Genomic DNA, 24710 nt, shown 5'->3' with positions numbered 1-24710 from the left:
GTAACGAGCGCACCAAAAAATGCACATGCGCCGGGATATGCCCTTGGTCTGAAGTCCCCACCCCTCTTCCGTATCCCAAAAATCAATGACCAGTTGCACCGTGAACCGTAAATCAGAAACCGTGGAGTCGCTCGATCGTGTACTGGTGCAAATAAAAGGCTGAAAAACATGCAATCGAGGATATAGTGTCAAAATCAAAGTTAATCGCCATCTACAGAGCAGATAGAATAAAATAGTATCATGGTAGACGTCATCATGCAGGATTCGTCTCCACTAGCGGCGGATAGTGGTTTGTGGGTTGCCAGGATGCAACCGATCTCGAAGAAGGAGAAGTGGTTGGTGGCTGTTGAGAAGTCCCATCATCATTTTGCCCAGCTCGTTGTGCTTAATGGGCTTAGTGACATAGTCATTGAAGCCCGCACGTGCGGCATTCTCGATTTGTTCTGTCATTGCATTGGCTGACAGAGCCATGATCGGAATCTGGGGATAGTGGTTCTTTTGCTCCCAGGCACGGATGTCTCGACAGGTGTCGTAGCCGTTCTTGATGGGCATTTGGATATCACACTGAGATTTGTTAGCTAGGCTTCCTTTGGTGCACTGGTGAGTAGATTAGAACTTACAATAATGAGAGAGAAGTAGCCCGGCTCTTTGGAAAAGACCATATCAATAGCTTCTTGGCCATTGGATGCAGTCTCTGACATAAGCTTAATCTTGTCGAGATATTTTAGCATAACCTAGATATCTGATTAGCATCGTCGACATTCGAGTAAAGGGGATGAAACGCTCATACATCACGGTTGGTCTCGTCATCTTCCACAAGTAAGATGCGGTACCCCTTGTTCCCAAGTTGTTCCTTGACCATCTTGGACATGGACTTGAAATTGTTGTTGATCTCGCGAGCCATATCTTGATTGCGATCCTTACTCAGCTCGCGCTTGCTCTCGGGGTCAAATATAGTCGAGAAAGCAGAGGGTTTGACAGGTTTTGGCACGATGAAGACCTTTTTCCCCGAGGTAGCCAATTCTTTGACGCGAGTGCTGATCTGTCGTTTCTGGTACAAATCCGAAATTATCACGACCACAGGAGCTGTGCTGGGTTCACACTCGGTCACATGTTGGATGACTTCCAGTATGTCATCAGTTGCAGGCAGGTTGAGAACAAGATGGGTGCAGGGCACATTGGAGCCTGATTGCATCATGTCCTTCCACTCATCAATATCGGACAATGTGGTGATCTTGAAAGAAATCTCATGCGGTACGACTTGCTGGATGTGTTGCTTTGTCGATCGCCGCGTATTGTCAAGGGGACATAAGATGAAAATCGAGAGGGAACCGTGCGGAGAAACTTCGGCCAAGGGGTTGCTAGAAGCTTCAGAAACGTTGACCGGTGGTGGAGTCAACTGAACGGGAGCACTAGAAATAGAATCATCGGAATTCTCTCTGATTGGTGGTTTCGGGCTTGTATTCGAAGCTCCCTCGGTTTTGGGCAGATTCAATGGTGGTGACTGAGCAGTATGAGGATCCGCAGTTGGGGGAGCAGAGTAGGTCGATGATTGCAAATTCAGGCCCTTGGTGTCAGAGCCCGCGCCCGTACTGCTGAAGGTAGGTGAATGAGATCGTGACGCAGGAGAATCAAGCCCCGGGGAAAGGATGGAAGGATCTTGTAGTTTGGCATCAAAGTTGCGCAGCGGCGACAGCGCATATTGATCGTAAGATGTTGTCCTGGATGTCACTGGTCTTCTAGAGGCAGTTGAGGCTTGGCGGAGTAGATTGGGTCTCTCGGACGGCGAGGGAGGAGAGGGAGCATCAACCTTAACATTGAAGGAGAACTTAGCTCCTTTGCCTTCCATGCTGCTGGGCGTGAGCTTGCCGCCATGCATCTCGACCAATTGCTTAGATAGGAACAATCCAAGTCCACTTCCAGCATTTTGCTGTGATCCGTTCTCGCCCAACTGACTAAATCTTTGCATGAGACGGTCCGCATCAGTCTGGCTGAAACCTTTACCGGTATCTACAACATCAAATTTCAAGAAAGCCTCGGTATTTTGGATGTTGGGCGACTCGTCATGACTGAGATTACAGCAGATGAATATCTCGCCTTGGGCGGTAAACTTGACAGCATTGCCGACGAGGTTGATGAGGACTTGGCGGATACGGAATCGATCACCGATAACCATTGATGGCACATCTTGAGCCATCAGATAGTTAATCTCGAGGCCTTTATCAATGGCTCGAGAAGCGATAGTGTCAATAACATCTTCAATCATGGATCGGACATGGAACCAAGAGCTGACTAGTGACATCTTGCCGGCCTCAACACGAGACACGTCCAGGATATTGTCCACCAGTTCACGAAGGTTGATAGAGCTGTTCTGGATGGTATCCAGCATTCTCCTCTGGTCGCTGTCAAGCTGCGTATCAAGGATAAATGGAATGGTACCAAGGATTCCGTTGAGAGGGGTTCTGATCTCGTGTGACATGTTACTGAAGAACTTTGTCTTGGACTCCATTGTCTTATTAAGCTGACGCTCAAGGTTTTTGCGGTCATTTATGTCGGTACAAGTGCCGTACCACGAGGCTTCCTCACTGCCAAAGCTGCTTGTCTCAACAAGAACCAAGCGAACCAAATGCCATCGAAAATCACCTCCTCGGGAGCGAAGTCGAATTTCAGTGGAGTAAAAGACACGTCCATTTTCATCTTTCTGCAAGGATGCAACACCCCGCCTCACGAGTTCATCCAATGCAGATGAAACACCGTGCATTTCAGAAGGTACTTGGCCACTTCCTCCATCTGCGGATTTGGCTTTATCAATGGACCCAATTGGATTATGTTTCGTGGTTGAGGTGAGTCCGCCACATTTCTCCAGATCGTCGGGATGGACATGCTTGGCAAATCCCAGATCAAGGGCTTCCTCGAGCTGCTGTCCAGTGTACAAGTTCCATTGTTCATTAACAAATATCAACCCCCGGTTTTCAGTCGCCTCAAACACAACCTGGGGGATTGAATTCGAGAATGCCCGGTATTTGGCATCGGTGGCAAATTTCTCCCTCTCCTGAATAGCTGCCAGCTCAGCAGTATGCTGCTCATGGATGTCGAGGAAAGAACCAATCCAGTAAAGGACCTCTCCGGTTGCAGACAGCAACGGATTTGCTCGGAAGATGAACCAGCGGTATGCACCCTCATCATTGAACCGTCTCACGCGTACTCTTTCAGTGAATTGAGAGCCTGTCCGCAAAGCATTTTCCCACTCACTTGAGACATGATCGCGCTCACTGCTATGAATATTTTGCCAAGGATCTCGTAATCTTTGTTCTTGGGGCTTACTCCTCCTGAAAGCATCGAATTTAGCATTAGTCCATATCACTTCGCCACTCTGGGGTTTAGCCAAAAAGAGATGGAGTGGGATTGAATTGAGCATCAGTTGTGCTATAGTGTCAGAGAACGGACGGGGTAATTCACGTTGCAGCTGAGTATACAATGAATTCGTTGATGCCTGCCGCGACGAGGGTTGCGTTGGGGAGATAAGTGACGGCGGTCTCATATCTTGAATTTGAGATGCCATGGAAAGGCTCAGATCTTGGGAGTTGGCGTCTTCAGTATTGGACGCGTTTCCAGTCACTTTTCCGGGGGAGGTCGGAGTTGATTCGGCGACTTTCGTCTTGGCCTTCGGTATCCGCTGTCGATATTGAGCTCCATTCTCGCGGGGATGCTTGGGATGCTGAGCAGTGAAATAACTGTCTGTGGTGATATCGCGTCCTGTGATGGCCGGGGAAAGACCTGCTGACCCCAATCCTGCGTGGCCAAGTTCGAAACCAGGAGTTCCAAAGCTTGAGATAGCAGGGCTAAACTTTGTAGATGAGCGGTCACTGGGACTAGCGACACTGGCCCGAGCAGACCCTTCATCGCCAACAGAATAACTAACATGGCCGCTTAATCCTGCGACGAGTTCCAGCTCGCTGCTTGCGTCGGAGAAGGTACCGCCAAGTCCTAGTAAATGACCATAACGAGGAGTTTCGACCTTGGTCGCCAACTGACGTTCGAGCTGACTATACTGCTGAGCCAAGCAAAATGAGGTCGTTAAGTGAGGCATCAGATCTGTGAGGGATCTGCGGAGGTTGGGTGGGTATGGCACAATTGTGGACAGCAATGAGATGACGGCCACAGGAAACATTAAAGTTGACGAGGAAGGTTGATCAGAGCGACCTCTATGCAAAAGGGGAATATGAATCACGGTTTTAGATTGGTCGATTCCAATGGCCTCTAATGGGCGAGTGTTAGAGTAATCGTGGGCAGGTGGATTCTTGTCGAATGCACCTTCATCGACCGCATGATTCGTGAAAAAGGGATTCTGGTCGGCATGTGTGCGGGGTGCTGGTGAAGGCGCAGGGGATTGGGACCATGGTGACTGGGGGGCCTGCTCGTATTCATCATATTGTCGTAGCCCCAGGGCAACAAGGCTAGCCGCGGGTTCATGTTGCAAAGAAACACTTGGAGCAGTGACATGAGTTTTGGGCGGTTCACTCCCTGGTGTAACTTGGACGGTTTCTAGTGGGCTCCGACTTGGGTTGCTAAAAATGGGGGCCGAATTCTCTGAATATTCTCGCGTAAGGATGACAGGGCTTGTTCGGCCAAACAGCTTCACCACACCGGTACGTTTGATGAGAGGATCTGACTCCACCTCCAGAGGTCTTGACAAAGGAAACACTGCATGTCGCACAGGGATCAAGTTGTCCGGAGCCTCATGCACTTCGGCTTGCTGTTGGGGGGTGCGCTGACTGCTAAAAGATGGTGTAGTTTCGATAGAGAGCTCATCCGCAATACGAGCATGCTTTTTCTCCGACTTAACGCTATTGGACTTCCAAAGTTGATGGGACAAATCCTGGTCGAGAGGCTGCTTTTTGCCATGGCCAAATCCAGCAAAAGAGTGACGCGAAGACAGAGGAGGTCGAGATGAAGACTTCGCGGAGTTAGGGAAAGTCGTCGAGATCTCGTCCGATGTCGGGTTCGCCTCGTTGTTATAGGTCCGCACGACAGGTGTCTCCGGTGGCACATCGTCATGCAGGAATGATTTCTGGCCATTATCAACTAGAGTACTGCCATGTTGGTTGTAGATCGCCTTTTGACCCCATGGCACGTTCTCTAGATCTGTCGCATCGCCCGGTACGGCGAGTGATACTCGTTCGGCTCCGTAATGTCCTTGCAGGATATCAATAAGGTTCGACCACCATCCATCCAACCCCGCATCCGCATTCAACTTCAACGTCAGATCGTACAAATTGGGGGTCGCAAAATCTGGATCATCGGGTATAGCGGTTGTTTGAGCTGGCAGAAAGTTTGGTGGAATAGAACGTTGTACCGGGGTGGGTCTCTCCTCTGGTGATTGGGATCCTGACGACCTCACCTTTTCGGATGGAAGTTTCAATCGGAACTGGCCTTCACGTCCTGCTTGCTCCGAACTAGGTTTCATCGAGTCTTGTACTTTGGGGGAAGGGGTAACAAGGTGTTTGGACGGTGCTCTGGTTCGGCGAAGGGGCTTTGATGGTCCCTCCAGAGCCCAGTGAGCCAGATGAAGGATGCGCGATGGCGTTGGGAAGGTCTGTCACAGACGAGGTGGGTGGGCATCGTCTCTTGGGAGACTCGTTTGACTGTCCAGGGGGAACCTGAGTTGGGGCCTGTTGTTGCTGCATTTGTTGGTAGACCAGCAGCTCCTCCATCTGTCGTCGCAGTTCCTTCAAAGTTTGTGAACTCCGACCTTGGTCTTCCTGTCGCTCGCCGGTGGATCGTGTATCCTCTGTGATCGGTGTTAGGCTGGAAACCTGCTCGGCAGAATCGCCCCGCGAAAAACGAGGTGGTTTGCGGTTTGTCGACTTCGCCAACCCATCTAATCCGAGTAAGAATACATCCTGGGATCTACCTGCCTGATCATGGTCCAGGGGTGACCGCGGGGCTTGTAGGAGAGGAGGGTGCGATAGCGCAACGGGCGACACTGTCTCTGTTGGCGATGGAAATGGAGGGCTCCTCCTGTTATGCACGTCCCCCATTCTTTTCGACACTCCGAGCAAATCAATACTCCTGGGCGACGACGACAACGCGGGAGGAAGATGAGGCGTTCATGTCTCGGCCGCAGCGGTCGGTTCGCAAAAGTCGTGGGTGGGGGAGAGGCCAAGTCGTTCACGCAAAATGGGCTTGAAAGAAGGAACGAACTGGTGACACGAAAAGTGATGAGATACGCAATAGAAAAAAAAAAATCACTGTCAAGCAGTGGGATCATAAAATGGTGAGATCTGAGGGTTCAGATGATTAAGCCTCGGACTCTGTATAGGCCCTATCAAACGAAAGGTGTTTGGGGAAGGGCACAACAAGACCAGGTGTGTTGTGGGTGTGATTTGAGGGGGGATGATCGGGATCGAGGGAACCAGACAAGAGTGACTCTGGAAACTGGCGTCAGTACCCGCCAGCCCATTGCTTGGATCGACTTAGGAGTGGATGAAGGAGGGAAAAAAGTGGATTCTGAATGATGGACAGTCTCCGGGGGGTGTTATGACGTAGTGTGGCCCTGGTCCATAAAACAAAAAGCAAAAGCCAAAAAAACCTTGACGCCCTGCGGACATTTTGGTGGCTTGACCCCGTTTCTGAATTTTGATTCGTCTTTACAAGTCAAATGGGAAATAATTAGAGACTAGTTTGATATAGACGAGGTGATCACCCTCATTGAGAGATTAGGTGTTCGTGTTCCTGGTGTTCTTCCCAGGTCAGATGACCATCACTCTGGTTTTGAAACTTCCTGTTAATACCGTAGAGTCATATCCAAATACAAGGGGAGAACGGGGGAATCCTATCCCCGTCCATTTCCCAACCTCCTTTTCACCGGTTCTTCTTCGTTGCCTATAGTGATGGGTATTATTATCTTGATGGTGAGGCTAAACCCGATTCTCGAAATACACTATCAACGCACTGATCAATTCACCGACAATGTCCCATGTGGTGGCAAGCGAACCGCCCATTGAAAATAAAAATGGGGACGGATTCGATTTCCTTGAAATGGCTACTGCGTATTGTGTAATCAATCCATCCTGAGTACGTTATGAAGTCCACTGCATGGTCTGAAGGCATCTGAGCACTGGAATGTGCAAGAGCCCACCTTTCTCTCTTTCCTCAAATTCTAGGCCCAAGGCCAACTCTGCATCTGGAGGTCGATCAATGCCAAACTGCCGCAAAGTGATGCAAGCGAGAAGGTCCAGGGGTCGCATTAGCGGTGTTTCTAGAAGCCCCAAAAAAGAAATCCACCCCCAAAGTGGCCCCCTTGGAAATGAAGCGATCGACTGATGTGGCGCTGTCGGGACCACCGTGAACCCGCTTTCCTACCCCCCCTTTTGGAATGAAGTCAAAATGGCTTCGTCGAGGGGGACGGATCCCCTTTTTGACTCCCGACGATCGGTCTCCCTTTGGGGTCATCCGATCACCACCAGGTGTGAGTCCTCCCGCGCGGACCTGTCGTCATCTGGCATATTGGGCCATTCTAGCCGTGCCAACTGGCGCGCGACTCGAACCGAACCCATCTAAAAAGAGTCGAATCGAGGAAAAGGCTAGTGGAAAAAGGCTAGAGAAAAAGAAATCAGATCAACCACTGACATGATAATGAGAAAAAAGATCCCGTGGTACGTCATGGGCTGAAACCTCGATGAAGGAATCTCTTGGCTTTTCGGGGCGACGTCCATAGGCTTTGGGGATACCTAAAAGCCAATAAGGCTGACCAGCCCGGCTCGTATTGGTCCACGAGGACAGTCAGCATGGATTGGAGACAAACACTAGAGTCTGATTCGGACCCGAATTCCCCGACCGTGGTCCGGTGTACGGGTGTCACCCGACTGTAGAGTCGTAAATTGGAAGATTGGAGCATTAAATCAGGAGATGAGATGTCGGTACTCAGGTGGAGAGATGGAGTTTGAAGGGTTTCACTGCCGAGTTCTACGATACGGTGTTACCGGTAGATTAAGTCCAAAAGAAAGAAATAGAACCAGCCACCGATTTCAATCTGGCCTTGGTGGACAGGACAACATATTACCTGAATAGACTACCGATACATGTTCTCGTTTTTACAATTTTTACAAGTTTTGAAAGGGTCGGAAGGTTCGAAAGATTTGAGATCAACTGGTGTATAATGAATATTGAACGTTTCCAAACGGATAGTGGTGATGCACACATCTTCAATGTTCGAAATATATACTTCCCGAATTAAGTCGCTGTGACCCGCAAAATAGATTTCCCGTCCCACTATCGCATGCGCTGCGGTTTTTGCACGAGCTACATACTTGACTGTTTCCCGTTCCCCTTCTCTTGTGATTCTTCATGTGTGCCAGGTCCTGTTGACCCCTCCCTCTCCGAAGCGACATCTGGTCACCCTTGAATTTGGGGGCCGATACCCTCCATTTATCACTAGCGCCGCTTGGGTCCATGTCTATCTATCCCGCCGCGATCCCGCTCTACTTGAAGTCGGTAAACCCAATATTGGCTAGGCTTGGATGGCTACAGCTCTGTAGACATCTGCAAATTTCCCCTTGAGATGGAGGAGAGTCACTTAATTAGCGACGACCTGCCGCTACCACCTGCCCGACTATTTGAACGATTAGGCCACTTGCCTGGCTATACTTGGGATCAGTCCGTCGAGCCCTTCCACTCCACCTACAATCATTGGCATATATCAGGATTTCGCCATGCCATCGATTCAGACCTCTCCACCCCGATCGCGACCTCCTCCGGCCCTGCCTCCTCCGGTCCTTCCAGCCTGACTCGATTTTCCCCCCGCACCGACACTCGCCCTTCCGCGCGAGGCTCCAATCGGAGGTTTAGTGTGAGTGAGACGAGCAGTGAGCTATCGCTCTCACGAGGAGGCGACCATGAACCGGTCTGGATACCGGTCGTGGCCCGCGTTTCGACAAACTTCATCCGCCTTGAACGAGAGTTTCATATGCTTAGGTCGATTGTGCAATCATCAGATCCAGACTGCAATCACACCGTGCGACCGATCGACTTAATACGACTTCCTGCCGACCCCGTAAATGGAGGGTCCCTCTTGGTGGCTATCTTCGAATCACCCGGCCACGATAGATTGCGCGATTTGGTCACATTTGGCCCTGCATCCTTTGTCGCGGGGACTAAAGGCGATCATAATGTAACACCCAACGAGCAAGTCGACCTGTCAGCATTTTTTGATTTTGCAATTGGAGCGTGCGACTGCCTGGAAATTTTGCATTATGGCATGAAGACCGTTCATGGAGAGATTCGTGGTGATGCATTCCACTTTAGCAGCGAAATGGGATCCGTCAAACTCTCCAACATGGGCAACGGCGCCCGCTCCTTTGATAACGTGCTGAGTGAAGGCTGGTCCTCTGTTTCCCGGGAGCTTGGAGCCAAGTACAAGTTGCAATTTATCGCCCCGGAGCAAACCGGCAGGATGCCTACAGAGCCAGATAGTCGCACGGATATCTACGCGCTTGGTCTCTTCTTCTGGTCCATGCTCGTCGGGAAATTGCCCTTTGAAGGCAGTGATCCCGTTGAAGTAGTCCAGAATGTGCTGACCAAGAAGTTGACACCAGTGTCCGCCAAACGGATGGATATCCCCGACGCTCTCTCAGCCGTCGTCCAAAAAATGACGCAGAAAGTCGTGCACGACCGTTACCATACAATTTCTTCCGTCAAGCGGGACTTGGCAGAAGTAGCTAAATTGCTGGGTGATGGAGAAAGCGAAGCCTTGAATGATTTCAAGATCGCCCAGCGAGACGTGTCATCCTTTTTCACGCTGCCTTCCCGAATGATTGGCCGAAAGAAAGAATATGACACCATCATTGGTGTGGTCGAGAAGGTCAAAAAGCGCCAGGCGGCTGCATCTGCTAAGGCATATGTGCAAAGTCCGGCAACAGCCCACGCAATCGCCTCCAATTCTTCGATATCGGAAGGGCGCGTGGAAAGTTTCGACCTTGCCTCTGTCTCTAGTGACTCTGGTTCGTTCCATCTACCTCCCCGAAGCAGCTCGAATACCACTCAATACCACATTGCACATGTCAACGCCCAAGAGTCCATAGCGAGCAATGACACATCCCCTCCTCCAAGGTTGAGGCAAGCTTCGGCAGGCCCAGATTCATTAAGCCAAACACCACCTGTGCCAATTCCTAGCAACATGAAAAGCCCTTCCCATTCTCGATCTTCACACACCACAGATAGGGAGAGCCATCCTTCCATTGGTACCAATACCAACAGCCAACCATCAACCCAGGCCTTTAGCCAAGCTGATTCGTTGACCTCACTTGCGAAACAGAAAACGGGGGTCAAATACCGCCGCAATGGACGCTGTGAGGTGATTGCAATTAGCGGAGCTGCTGGCATAGGCAAGACGGACCTTCTGAATCGGGTACAGCCCCTCATCCGTAAGGGTGGGTACATTGCAATCACACGTCTGGACAGAGCCAAGCGGGTGCCCTTTGAACCGTTTGCAAAAGTCTTGGCCAGCTTGTTGCGCCAAATTTTCTCGGAGCAGGATGTCAATACCGATTACCACAATAGCATTCGATCAGCCTTGCGGTCCATGTGGCCCACACTCCATAAGGTGCTAGATCTACCGGAGCAACTAATGGCACCGGGAGCCAAGTATAAGCCATCTCCAAGGGTCTCTGTTGCGCAGCCAATTGCTAAACAGGAGGCTCGTGAAGACCCTGCCAAGCGGCTTCATATTCCATGGATGGACCAAGGCCAAACATCTGCTGACTTTTTCCTGTCGAATGCTGCTTCAAATAACATGCGTTTGATGGATATATTCATTGAAATTCTGAGAACACTGTGTCAGTTTAAGCTTATCACCGTTTGCTTGGATGATCTCGAGTATGCAGATGACGAGACCTTGGAATTGGTGCTGAACATCATCAAAACGAAGCTGCCATGTGTGCTTATTCTTACAAGCCGCAAGGATGAGATCGAGTCTGACCAGATTCGGTCCTTGTTTGAAACCGACTTGCCCAACGTCACGCGTATTACCCTTGAGTCATTACCAGAAGACAATGTCATGGAGTTTGTCGCTGCAACAATGCACCAAGAACCCAATCCAACCCTCACTCCCCTAGCCGCTGTTGTCCAGGAAAAGAGCCAGGGAAATCCTTTCTACGTGCGGGTAATGCTTGAAACATGCTACAGGAAGAACTGCATCTGGTATTCATGGAAGGACTCAAAGTGGCTGTTCGACCTTGATCGCATTTTCACTGAATTTGTTGCTCCTGTGTATGGAGAGGGACTTGGACTAGGCTTCCTCACCAAACGTCTCCAAGAGATCCCGGCAGCTGCCCGATCAATCATGATTTGGGGAGCTCTGATAGGAAGTCCATTTTCCTTCTCGCTCGTTCAAAGGATTTTGACTAGTGAATTTGTGACCTCAATAGATGATGATGACGAAGAGCTGGGTCTCACAAAACCTGGAAATGTCACTTTGGTCAGGCAATCAGAGAGTGATATCGTGGTTGGGTTGCAGTACCTCGTTCAGGCAAACCTGTTGAACACTGGTAAAACCGACGACGAGTTCAAGTGTGTAAATCTTAAGCTCAAGCTATCAAATTGACTAACCATCGCTTTAGGTTCGGGAACGATCGACTCGCGCAAGCTGCCTTTGCATTGAGTGAGAGCCGCAATGTGGAGAAGATGCATTTCATCCTTTCGCAGGCGTTGATGAAATACTACCACGATCACCGCAGCCGGTACTCCGTGGCTCACCATGTTGCACTTGCATCGCGCAGGATCAAATCCCGTGTGAGTCTCAGAATCGATTATCGACGTATCTTATGGGAAGCTGGGCAGACGGCTGCTCAATCTGGCGCTCGGCCAAGTGCTCTTTGGTATTTCCGGCACTGTATCGCACTCCTGCAAGACGATCCTTGGGATGATCAGCACGCGGACGTATATTATGACGAGACCATGCGTCTTTACATAGCGACGGCAGAAATGTCCTGGTCCCAGGGCCAGAACGAGGACGCTCTCAAGCTGATTGAATCTGTCTTCGCCCACGGCAAGGATGCGGTCAGTAAATCAAGGGCTTGGGTCATCAAAGCCAAGATCATGGCTCAAACGGGTGACCATCACCGTTCAATGGAGTCGCTGCTATCATGTCTCGACGAACTTGGCGTCCACCTCCGCGCCCCCACGACCTTCGAAGAATGTGACGTTGCTTTCTTTAAACTCAAGAAGTACCTCCAATCCGTCGACATCGACGCCATTGCTCAGAAGCCCATCAGCAAGGATCCCAATCTCATGACAATTGGAGCGGTCATGGCAGAGGCCATGGCCGTCACCTACTGGGACGATGCCCTGACGTTTTACCGAATGGCAATCGAGATGATGCATATTCACATCTCCAGGGGTGGATTCACACCTATTTCGATTGGCTGCTCCCATCTCTCCATGATCACACTGAGCCGTTTCAAGGACCTCGAATTTGGTACTAAGCTCAGCGATCTCTCCCTTTCCCTACTTGAACATTGTCCCGAGCCGTGGACGCAGAGCAGAGGCTCGATCGTTCACAACCTTTACGTCAGCCACCTTCGTGTTCCTCTGGCATCAACGTTGCCAGCTCTAGAGGCCTCGCTTGAAGTGTCCTTTACAATGGGCGACCCGTACATCACGTTGATTAGTATTTCTTCAATGGCCATGACTAGGCTTTACCTCGGTCAGGATATGGCCCAACTTGAAGCCTTCTGCTTAGAGGCTCCTGAAGATATCCCAAACTGGGCCCAAGATACCCGTGGCGGTGCCAGCATTATTGCTGTTCGTCAAGTCGCGCGGGCTCTGCAAGGCAAAACGGAATTCCGTTCCTCGGACAACGTCATGTCGGATGATGAGCACCGGACAACCTCATTCATGAAGTTTTTGGACACCCATGCTAGCAATGCTGACAGACCTCGTGACATCTACTTTGGTCTTTCCATGATCCCCCTGTTCCTTTTTGGACACTACAACAAAGCAATTCAGGTGGGTAATACGTTGCTTGGTACATCTTACAGACTCTGGTCTGTGCGTGTGTCCTATATCATTCATTTTTACCTTGCCGTCTCACTTCTCAGTCTACACAATGACTATCCTGCCCAGGGATATCTTGATGGGAAAATGGATATAATCCTTGGGTATAAGGCCGAGATAGACTTTGCTCGAAGTTGCTCAGAAGCGAACTATGGTATGTGGGCTTTCCTGCTTGAGGCCCTCATCGCCGAGGTGCGGAATGATCACAATGATGCCATCCAGAAATTTGAGGCCGCTATCGATCATTGTCAGATTCATGGATGGCCATTGGAGGAGGCTCTTGCACTTGAGTTGCAAGGCGAATTTCTTATCAGACGCGGCGCAAAACGGGCCGCTCGTGCGTTAGTGCAGGAGTCCATTGCGGCATGGAGCTCCATGGGTGCTAACGGCAAAGCGATCATGCTTGCCGAGAAGCATGAATGGTTACTCAAGACAGCGACCTCTGCTAGGACGGTTGATGTTGGATGCCAAACTCTTGACTCAATTATGGAGATTACTCGTGAAGCGGTTGAAGACGAGATTATCATACCATCTCAAATGGAGGAGGACGAGAGAAGGCAGCAATGGATCGAGCAAAATGGTGTCAATTCAGACGAGAAATCTATGGATATCTCAAGCGTGGGTCTAGATATTATCGATCTGTCCAGCATACTGGAGTCCAGCCAGGTCATGTCTTCTGAGCTTCAGATCGACAAACTCTTCTTGAAGATGCTTGAGATTCTATTGGAGTCGTGCAACGGTTCCGATTTTGCAGTCATTGCGACAAACTTTGATGAACAAGGATTTGCCATTGCGGCGGTAGCAGACTCTGATAAAGGCCAACGATCATACCCCGAGGGCTTACCCTTCTCTGAAACTGAGAGTCGGATGGCTCAGCATATCACGTACTATGTCATGCGTACAAAGGAAGAGGTCCTTGTGCACAATGTCCTCGAGGACGAGCGCTTCTCCAATGTCGATGAATCATATCTCGCCAACTACCCCCAGGGTCGGTCCGTCATTGCGCTGCCGATTGTTCAGGGCGACCAACTGCTTGGGGTTATACACTTGGAAGGCAAGCCGAATTGGTTCACACAGCGAAACGTGGTGGTGTTGCATTTGCTTTGCAACCAAATTGGAATTTCTCTATCGAACGCTTTGCTTTTCCGTGAGATTCGAAAGGTGAGCGCTAAAAATTCGTCTATGATCGAATCCCAGAAGCGTGCCCTCGCGCAAGCACGCGAATCGGAGCAAAAAGCGAAGTTTGCGGAAGCTGAGGCCAAACACAATGTGAAGCTAAAGGAAGATGCTGCACGCGCCAAATCCATTTTCCTAGCAAATATCTCACACGATCTGCGAACTCCGATGAACGGTGTCATTGGACTTTCAGAGCTGCTCAAGGGCACCAAGTTGGATAAAGAGCAAGATGAATATGTGGAATCTATCCGTGTCTGCGCTGACACCCTATTGACCCTCATTAATGACATCCTTGACTTCTCTAAGCTAGAAGCTGGCAAGATGAAGATCTCCACAGTGCCGCTCAACCTGAAGGAGACCATCACGGAGGTCATTCGTGCATTGCGCTTTACTCACCGCGAGCGAGGTTTGGCAACGATTGAGGAGCTGGATCGTGTTCCTGCGGAGCTTGTCGTTCTTGGTGACCCTGTCCGCTTGCATCAGATCTTCATGAACCTCCTTAGCAACAGCTACAAATTCACACCCAAGGGCTCGATCGTCGTCAAGGCAAAGACTGTCCGCGAGGGTAAGGGCCGCGTGCGCCTGGAATGCTCCGTGTCCGACACTGGAATTGGAATCCCCGAAGAGCAGAAAGCACGCCTGTTTCGACCCTTCTCCCAGGCTGATCCATCAACAGAAAGATCATATGGCGGCAGTGGTCTAGGCTTGAGTATCTGCAAGGCAATCATTGAGGATGTCCTTGGTGGTGCTATTTGGCTTGAGTCCGAGTCTGGAGTTGGAACCACTGTGACGTTCCACTTGGTCTTTAACAAAGCCCCGAAGAAGACGGCGGTCAAGACCGCATGGTCGCAGGACCTGAGCAAAGCAGAAAGCAAACAAGCTCCCCGACCCACCACTCGCGATCTCACGCAAATTCCACGCGATCAGATTCGCGTCTGCATCGCTGAAGATAATCCCATCAACCAGAAGATCGCGGTCAAGTTTGTGACTGGTCTCGGGCTCCAGTGCGAAGCCTTTAGCGATGGACGCCAAGCAGTGGATGCTCTCCGTGCCAGATCCAACGAAGGCAATCCGTTCCATATTGTCCTAATGGACGTCATGATGCCAACCTTGGACGGCTACAATGCCACCCGCGAACTCCGTCGCGATCCAGACCCCAACGTGAATGAAGTTCTGGTGATCGCCATGACGGCTAGTGCCATCGAGGGCGATAGAGAGAAGTGTCTCGACGCCGGAATGAACAACTACCTCCCCAAGCCGGTCAGATCGCCGATCCTGAGTGAGCTTCTTGACAAGTACCTCGCCCCGGTTCCATCCCACCCACGTACTCGGCTGGTACTCCGAGAAAAAGGGTCCAGATCAAGCATGGGCCATGATTCCGGTACGCCAACCAGCATTTCCTCATCCGGGTCAGACGAATTGGCCAAACTTCCACCAGCCCGGAGCTCTAAAGACATGATGACACACAACCCCAACCCAAATCCTCATTCAAAATGATACCCTGCACAGCTGCACCGAATAGAAGGGATGAGGCGCCATGGAGCCTTTGTCATTACAGAGCTCAGCGACGCTCATACCTGTTGATTTTCTTTTTGGTTCATCTTATCATTCCAAGCTTAAGTACTGGTTATTTTCGTTTTAGAATCCGTTGAAGTCTCCAGGGCTCCTCGTCGGTCACTAAACTTTGACATGTTTATGTTTTATGATAGGATTTATGAGTTGCATTTGATGTTTTTCTCATTTTAGTCATTGCCTACGTTTTTCATGGATGGTGTTTTGGAACTTCAGACTGGGTCTGTAATGTCCAAGTGGAATCGAATTTTTCTATCAAAGCATTCATGTGCTTAATAAACATACCCATTATTCCCTGCCATTCATGTTCAAAACAAACCAAGACGTAGAAGATTTAGCTTTTTAGAGCCCTCAGGAATTTCCGCTAGCGGGACTAGACATTCTGTTTACTCTTCATTGATTCGAACCTTGGAATCTGGCAAAAGTTCGATTTGATTTAATTGGTGCGGAGCGGTATCAAACACTTTTCTTACTGGCAAGTCTCCAAGGAATATATTTTGCTTGACCGCCGCAATGAGCTTAAAATTATTTTCATGATGGCCACTGCACCCGTACAAAGTGTCTTATTTTACCCAATTGTAGTTCGTCCAATTCCAAGGCTTCATTGATGTGTTGAGATTTGCGAAAAGCAGATTCTGGTTCTAATGGAAATATATACTTCGTGTTTTTAACACTCAGTCTCCCAGCACAAATGTCATGTGCAGCTTCATGCTGTGGAAAATGCTGCATATCAGCCCAATACTCCCGAATGCAATCCCTTGTTATGTCTGACTGTGCAGAGGATCAGACCTGGTACCTATCCAAGCTAGTGTCCGCCTTCAATGTGGTGATCGCTGGGTATGTTTGCTTTAGATAGGCTCCAAAGATAAATTGTTACAACTGTTGCAAAGTAGACCACGTTTGCTCTGTTGCTTGTACAACTGTGAGCGGGAATTCTTTCGAGTCCTGTCGGGGCCAAAGCTGTATGCTTGCAAGCTATGACGAAAGTGGGACAAGAGAGGAACAGAACGGTAAAGTCGCAAAGGAGAAAAGGCATGCGGTACGACAAAAAAAAAAACTCCGAACGGGCTTCTTTTACTTATTATAGGTGATCCGAAGAGCCTAAGAGACGTGAGTATTCATAATGCTATTTGAAATATATGGACAAAAGAATAGAGTGTAAGAGATACAATAAGGCCAGTGAAACAAGGGGGTTAAGCTAAGGAAAAAAAAAGGAAAAGGAAACCTCGACAAAGTTGCAGGAAGCTATTGCCTGCTGTGTTGAAGCCTTTTCATTCTAACCCAGCGCCAGAAATGCCATTCATATCGCCGTTCAAATGTATAGTCGCCAAAAAAGGACATAATGAACAAATCAAACAGCGCGTTTGCCTCGTCATTTGCGTTCAAGAATCGTTGGTCGCTGCTTTTTTCTCCAGCTCTTTATATCGCCATGCCAACTGCGCCAATAAACTTTTATCAGAAGGCGTAAGACTTTTCCCTTGTTCTACCAGCTCCTTCTCCGTCTGCCGCAACAATTCCCATCGCTTAAGCAGCTTGCCCTGAGCATCGGTTATTGCCGCCAAGTTACTATCATGAGACTCCATGCGTTGATCGATAGTCGCGTGATATGACAGCTTCGCGTGAAACAAGGCCATCTCCGACTCGTCGTATTTCAAACCTTGAGCTTCGGGCATGGCGGTGTCGTCGGCACCCTTTGTCGGCATTGCGGGTGAACAAAGGGGAAACGGCAAACCGAACAAAACCGAAGGTGATCGATCAAACGATTGGGATGCACCAATTCTAGGCAAGAGAATGACCTCTATCCGGATGGAATGCTGAAAAGCAGGTATCGACTGGACGTGGCATGGGCTCACGAAGAAAGTATTTTTGCCATAGATGGGCGAGAGCGCGTAGCGATGAGTCTGGAGAGAGATTGATCGATTGCAACGCAGATGCACGGACGAGCGATGAGCCGAGCGAAAGAAGAATGAAAACGACGATAACGAGAGAGTTGAAAGAGGGAGCTGCAAGATTGTCAAAGGAATAAAAAAAAAGACCGACGTCGGAGTGGTGTATGGAGATGAAGAATGGGAGGTGCTGCCATTCCCTTATATTGCAAGCTCACACACATTTCCCCGTGGAGAACCTGAACCTGGTCATCCAATACCCGACAGCCCCCTTAGTATCACCCGACAACTACTTCTAGGGTGATACTAGGGGAAAAGGGGGGGCTACGAAACACCCCCAACGGCGCAGGACCAAGCCAACCCGGAAAGAGGTTTAATAAATAGAATACTGTATAAAGAGTGAAACATGGAAAGTGCGAGAGTGGCGTACAGCTGATTGTATCTTGTAGCGTAACGGATATTCGAAGTGATGCTGAGTACCAACACATACAAGCGTTTGTCTATGGAAAAAAGAAAAGTGCTATCTGTCTCATGACGATGGCAACCGAGCCAATCGACCCGACCGCACTCAAGGCCAGGCTGTTGATTGGTAGAACTCATGGTAACACGATTTACTACCGCGCAACCGGACACGCATAGGAAGAATCTGCTGGAGCGTGGTCGAGAGATGCAGCAGTCCCGTCTCGGTCCGTATGGTTGTGCACGTAGGCTTGTGCGTCAGGGTCGAATTACTTAATGAGAGGAATTTTAGGCAACGTATTGATCAACGTCTGCTTTCCGATTGGTGGGTTCAAACGTTCATCTTGACTGGATCAACAGCTGTATCTACATTGTGGCTACGAGAGGCTGGTATCAATAGGGTATCAATAGGGAATCATTAGGGATAACCACCCCATCTCGTATCTTGCCACGCGGAAACCGAATGACACAAGCCGGAGCTAGTTTGATAAAGTCCAGAAATTACACGAAAATAAAGTTGATGTAGCCTGCCAGTCTTTCAGCCTTTCCGTCGTTGCACCGGCCTTTTTCTTCTCCACTGGCTATATTGTACATGGTCTACCCCGTATCCCATCGCTGCATGGGAAGAGCATTGTTATTTTCCCGATCAACGTCATTCTATGTTATACTATTGTTTTATGCTACGGAGAATTGAGTAAGAAGAAAGACACTATCAAAGGATATTACGAATCGAAGCATATAAGGCAGCCTCACTTACCACGAAAACCACAGAAAATCAGAAAAAAAAGAAGGACTAGAGACGCTTGCTACTTCTTCATTGTATACTTGCATAGTATAGGATCTGATCAATACTACAGAACATCGTGCCAATTTCCAAGGCTGTAACACTGTCGGATGCGAGGAGTCTGTTGACCATTTCATGTCCCAGCACACATGATCTGAAAGCCCATAAAGAGCAACATTGAAATGGCAAATTGACTTTAGATTGCAGGTAATCAAGAAGACCGGTGTGTTTGGTCAAGCCACTTAGCTCGGTACCTGAGCTGTTTGTGTGACGCTGCATGCCAAAGATATTAGTGTTTGAGTTTGATTAAAACTCAGACCAGGAATAATGGTGGAGATTCAATCATGTATCAAGCGTTTATGAATCAAACAAGATTCAAGACATGGCTTTTCCATGGTTGTTTAGGGCTGATGATATCATCTGATTTCGGATCGCCAAGATTCAATCCCATTGTAGGAACAAGTCACAGGACTCATCGCAATTATACCATCGTACCTGTCCAGGTGGAACTGAGGTGGAACTGCAGTATTAGCCTTATTCGACCGCACTACAGACCATGGAAGATGGATACAGTGCAACAGAACACGCATGCCTCCGTCGGAAACGTACAGCTGCATCGGAACCGACGCCGTTTCATCATCCACTTGGCATGGGCACCTTGTGTCAAATTTGGGCCCAAAGAGCCACTTGTAGCGCTCTTGCGTCCTGTCGCAACGTCCCAAAATTGTGGCGCATGCGAGGGGAAGATGTTTGCTTCTTATGGTTTCATTGTGGGTCTTGGATGGGCATCCACATGTATAAGGAGAATTATCTATGACTTACGGGTAGATGCAGATCCAGTGGTATTGAATTCAGGTGACGGCCGATGAGCTTGACAATATCCGGGATCGGATCTTCAATCAGAGGTCGGATAGAACACGTAATTTGATTATTAAGGTCTGCTACCGTTCAAACTCCGGTATACATCACAGTCCAGATCTGCCTTCCTCATCCCGTCTGGCCAAAGCCCTTTCTTTCTTTGCTTTTTCCATATCCAGGGACATCTTCACAGGTGCCACTCCAGGGGTCTCAAATATCGTATCAATCTCTTCTAAGGTCAGTCCACTGGTTTCAGGGAAGAAGAAGTATGACAGAACCAGCTGGACAGAGTTATATGCGATATACACCACCCAAATCTTGTAACCAACTTTGGCGATCCCCACGCTAATGCCATAGCTTTGAACAGCGCTTGCGCCACCTTGGATCAGACTGTACAGACCCATGCCCTTCGCACGGAGTGCCAGAGAGAGCACCTCCACAGGGTAAAGATTGTGCATCGTAGCGATGAGAGACGCAGAGAATGTTTGGTACAGGAAAATCCAGAGAATGGTCAGTGCGGCAGCGGCATGACTAGAGGTGAGGCTGTACTGCCAGGATGTGATGGTCACCGCAGTCTGGAAAATGATCATCGCGATCAAGCCAGAGAAAATAAGGGTTCGTCGGCGGAATTTATCAACCAACAGTGCTCCAACCGCGGTAAAGACAAAATAAGTCGCTGTGCTCCCGATTGTGATTCCCAGCTGTTGCTTTGTGGTGTTGACTCCAATGGTCTCCAGTGCCGGTGTCATCTAGGATTAAGTTGGTCAGTATTTGAAAGGCAAAGGTGAAGGAATCTATTCTTCTTACATAGTATGTGATGATACCGCCACCATTCCACTGCTGGAAGATCGAGTAGAGTGTCAGAACCAAAAGCCGGTAGCGAACAGTCTTGGTGAAAAAGACTCGATAATCCCAGAACTCAGAAAAGCCAGCTCGATCGTTTTCCAAAGACTCTTCCATCTGGGTGACCACAATCTCAACAATTGGCTCATTGATGTCACCACTGGTGGTGTGGTACTTGGCTATCACTTTCTTGGCCTTCTCGCGCTGGCCCCTCATGACATACCATCGAGGCGACTCCGGGGTCAAGAAGAAGATAGTCAGGCATACGAGGGCCGGGAACACAGCTTCGAGGATTAGAGGAATACGCCAGGCATTGTTTCCAGGCAGGTTGTCAAGCCCGATCATAGCACCGAGCATGACCAAACTGCCTACCTGGAAGCAGGCACCGAAGAAACCAACCATGCGGCCACGGAGGTGAACCGGAGAAATCTCACCAATATACTGAGAGCTTGACATCAAAGCAGTACCGAAGCCCATGAAGAACCGGCCCGCCATGAACATGCTTAGATTGGTGGCACAGCCCTGCAAGATAGCAGCAAGGATCACAATCGCATTTCCAGCGAAGTTGATGCCCCGACGACCGATCACGTCGGCAAAGGCCATGAATGGAGCACCGCAGACTGTTCCAATGCTCATCAATGCATTGATTAATCCGTAGGTACTTCCCGCGGTACCGAAACCAAAGTAGTCATGCCATGCCTGCAATGCGTCAATGCCACCAATCACACCCCAGTCCACTCCAAAGCCAGCCTGATTAAAGCCTTGAACGAGCATGATAAGGAACAAGCGAAAACCAGTCCATGACCAAAGGCTCAGTGACTCCTGCGAGATCGTCCACAAGTCTTCTTCTGTCAATCTTGCCAGAGCAACCTCCTCAACATACTCCTCGCTGTCAATCTTCGACACCTTCTCTGCTTGCGGCGTAACTTTCGCCATGGTAGAAGTACCGAAAAAGGAAGTCACAGAGTAGTCTCAAAATATGTGCCGAACAACCAAGCAGACCCAAGACAGGTTAGCTGTTGAGAAATCCGGGGAAGAACCAAGGAGCGATCGCTCGTATTTCAGCTCCAGTGAGCCTGGATAACCCGACCAGGATCATCATGGTGGCTAAAGATTCATGCTCAGAACCCTATTCGGCCACGGACACTAGCCAGGATCCGAGTCTAAACAGGAAAAAAAGAAAGATCTGGAGATCAATGACTGGGTCTCCTAGCTTCGCTAGCGTGACGCGACTAAAAAAAGCAATCATTGCAGTGAAATGGCGTTAGTCACATTACCTGTCAGGATGGAGAATCACCAATAAAGCCCTTGCTTCCACTAGGGGAGCATTATGAGGCGCGAAATGAGGAATCCTGGAAGGCGTTGATTGGGTTTCTCCACCACTTGCAAGCGAGTGCGGGGAAATATAGATTGAGCTTGATGCTTGACTTTCGCGCTAGTCTAAACGTCCGGGTCAAAGTCAATCTACCAAAGAAAGTCTGAATTTAACCGGGATCTAGGTTTGCGATGTTACTGCTAGAAAGAAGGCTAGCAGGGATTTTGTATCACGCGTTCCTTCTACGAATGTCCACTATATTCTCATGGCTCCACGGTGGTCGGGGTCCGGTTGCACTTTGAATCAGAGAAGACAAGGGAACTTCGTTTCCTCTTCATTTTAACATCTAAATTCTAACGTCATAATTAAAGCATCATGAGTGAGCTGTGGTACGAACAACCCGCGGCCACTTGGAATGAGGCTCTCCCCTTGGGCAATGGTCGACTTGGCGCCATGGTCCACGGTCGCACCGATACGGAGATGATCCAGCTTAACGAAGCTTCGTTATGGTATGGTGGGCCTCAACAACGAACACCCGAAGACGCCTTGGGCAACCTGCCAGCTCTGCGACAAGCCATTCGCCAGGGAAATCATATCGAGGCGGAAAGGCTCGTGACCACATACTTCTTCGCAACCCCAGCAAGTCAACGACACTACGAGCCTCTCGGTAATCTTTTCTTGGATTTTGGACATAAGCCCGAGAACGTTAACAAGTACGTACGTTCTTTGGACCTTACAAAGGGGGTCTTGCATGTCAACTACGAGCACCAGGATGTTGCATACGAGCGACAGATGATTGCCACTGATAATCCTTCAGTACTCATTCTGCGCGTTCGCTCCTCAGTGAAGACAGGTTTTATGCTACGTCTGACCCGAATGAGTGACCTTGAATTTGAGTCGCATGAGTACTTTGATTATGTCGAGACCGTCGGAAAGAGTCCTAACTTGAAAATTCCGGGTCGTAAGGAGAATACAATCACCATGCACATCACGCCCGGTGGAAAGGGAAACCCTGCCTGTTGCATCGTCCATGTTCAAACCCTCGATACGGACGGGAAAGGCAGTATTACTAAAGAGGGCAAGAACCTGGTCGTCAATTCTGATGATGCGGTAATTTACATCGCGGCGCGAACAAGTGTGAATGGGAAGAAAGGTGATAACCATGCGGAAGCCGATATTGCAAGCATTGCATCCGCTCCACGCGATACCTGGAGACAACAAGTCCAAGAGAACCAGAAGATATGGAAGCGAATGCATCTGACGCTCCTACCAGATCGATCAGACCTTTCTACAGATAAACGAGTTTTGGAAACCAGAGACCCGGGCTTGATAGCACTCTACCATAACTACAGCCGCTATTTGCTCATGGCCTGTAGTCATGAAGGGAGCGCGGCTTATCCTTTACCGGCTAATCTACAGGGAATCTGGAACCCTTCTTTTCACCCGGCTTGGGGCTCTAGATTTACCATCAACATCAATCTGCAGATGAATTATTGGTCTGCAAACCTTTGTAACCTATCTGAATGCGAAATGCCTTTGTTCACACACCTCTCCCGGATGGTAGCCAATGGCGAGAATACTGCGGAAAAGATGTACGGTTGTCGTGGCTGGACTGCCCATGCGAACACTGATATCTGGGCCGACACCGATCCTGTAGACCGTTGGATACCAGGTACGCTCTGGCCGCTCGGAGGTGCATGGCTCTGCTGTCATATATGGGAGCATTTCCAATTCACGGGAAACGAGAGCATTCTCCGAGAATATTTTCCAGTTCTTCGTGGATGTGTCGAGTTTCTCCTCGACTTCCTGATCAAAGATTCATCTGGAAAATATCTAGTGACATCCCCATCCGTCTCGCCTGAGAATTCATATTACGACAAGAAAGGACAGAAGGGTGTGCTATGTGAGGGAGCAACCATTGACATCCAAATAATTGATGCTGTGCTACGAGACTTCGAGTTAGCAACCGCGCAACTAGGCATGACGGATGATTCCCTCCTTCCCCAGGTTCACTCAACTCGCACTCGGCTCCCACCTATGCAGATCAGCCCGAAAGGCTACCTACAAGAATGGGCTGAAGACCATGACGAAGTCGAGCCTGGCCATCGACACACGTCTCATTTATGGGCCCTCTACCCCGGCAATGCGATCACGCCAGACAAGACCCCCAACCTCGCAGCTGGGTGCAGAGAGACGCTTCGCCGACGCGCCGAGCACGGAGGTGGTCACACAGGCTGGAGTCGTGCCTGGCTCATCAATCTGTACGCCCGACTCCGTGACACGGCGGAATGTCAAAAGCATCTCGACTTATTACTGGCGAAATCTACCCTTCCGAATCTCTTTGACAATCACCCGCCATTCCAGATCGATGGTAATTTTGGTGGGGCTGCAGGTATCGTGGAGATGTTGATTCAGTCCCACGAGTCGGGATTTATTCGACTCCTCCCAGCCTGTCCGAGCGACTGGACGGGAACCATCCATGGCGTGCGTGCTCGAGGGGGCTTCGAACTGGACTTTAGCTTTGAAAATGGAGCTCTTGTGGGTGATGTCATTATCCAGTCCCAGGGAGAAAAGAAAGTCACTCTTGTTTTCCCGGGTGGGTTTGAGTTGAATATTGAGTGTGCTGGCAAATCCAGGTTCCCGCCGGAGATTTACTCTAGATAGACTATTAGTACATGTGCAAGATACGTGGGACGAATAATCATTTGTCTTGCATGAGAATCTAGACAATCGTTTCAAGTACCTTTGTCACTCATAATCCCTG

General features: G+C 49.4%; 5 protein-coding genes across 5 annotated transcripts; 2 read left to right on the top strand and 3 right to left on the bottom strand.

Moving 5' to 3' along the window:
- pkhB (putative sensor histidine kinase/response regulator) lies at window positions 1-6041 on the bottom strand (the record flags this gene model as incomplete). The annotated part of the gene is made up of 4 exons (XM_057068649.1): window positions 1-564; window positions 621-734; window positions 791-5445; window positions 5498-6041. The coding sequence occupies 4 exons, from the start codon at window positions 6039-6041 to the stop codon at window positions 274-276; spliced, it is 5604 nt and encodes a 1867-aa protein (XP_056919504.1). The 3' UTR covers window positions 1-273.
- A 2522-nt stretch (window positions 6042-8563) lies between these two features.
- N7503_009101 (putative sensor histidine kinase/response regulator) lies at window positions 8564-15726 on the top strand (the record flags this gene model as incomplete). The annotated part of the gene is made up of 2 exons (XM_057068648.1): window positions 8564-11568; window positions 11619-15726. 2 exons carry the CDS (start codon window positions 8564-8566, stop codon window positions 15724-15726), a joined length of 7113 nt encoding a protein of 2370 aa, XP_056919503.1.
- A 1457-nt stretch (window positions 15727-17183) lies between these two features.
- Window positions 17184-17504, bottom strand: N7503_009100 (uncharacterized protein; the record flags this gene model as incomplete). Its single annotated transcript, XM_057068647.1, has 1 exon — window positions 17184-17504. The coding sequence occupies one exon, from the start codon at window positions 17502-17504 to the stop codon at window positions 17184-17186; it is 321 nt and encodes a 106-aa protein (XP_056919502.1).
- A 2391-nt stretch (window positions 17505-19895) lies between these two features.
- Window positions 19896-21567, bottom strand: N7503_009099 (putative MFS sugar transporter protein; the record flags this gene model as incomplete). The annotated part of the gene is made up of 2 exons (XM_057068646.1): window positions 19896-20537; window positions 20596-21567. The coding sequence occupies 2 exons, from the start codon at window positions 21565-21567 to the stop codon at window positions 19896-19898; spliced, it is 1614 nt and encodes a 537-aa protein (XP_056919501.1).
- A 754-nt stretch (window positions 21568-22321) lies between these two features.
- Window positions 22322-24610, top strand: N7503_009098 (glycoside hydrolase family 95 protein; the record flags this gene model as incomplete). Its single annotated transcript, XM_057068645.1, has 1 exon — window positions 22322-24610. One exon carries the CDS (start codon window positions 22322-22324, stop codon window positions 24608-24610), a length of 2289 nt encoding a protein of 762 aa, XP_056919500.1.
- Between the last annotated feature and the right edge of the window lie 100 nt (window positions 24611-24710).

The sequence above is a fragment of the Penicillium pulvis genome, assembly GCF_028828015.1.
Source record: "Penicillium pulvis strain IBT 33274 chromosome Unknown contig_7_segment1_segment0, whole genome shotgun sequence".
In the NCBI taxonomy this organism is placed as follows: Eukaryota; Fungi; Ascomycota; class Eurotiomycetes; order Eurotiales; family Aspergillaceae; genus Penicillium; species Penicillium pulvis.
Note: the sequence above shows the minus strand (reverse complement) of the source record. Positions and strands in the feature narration are given on the sequence as shown.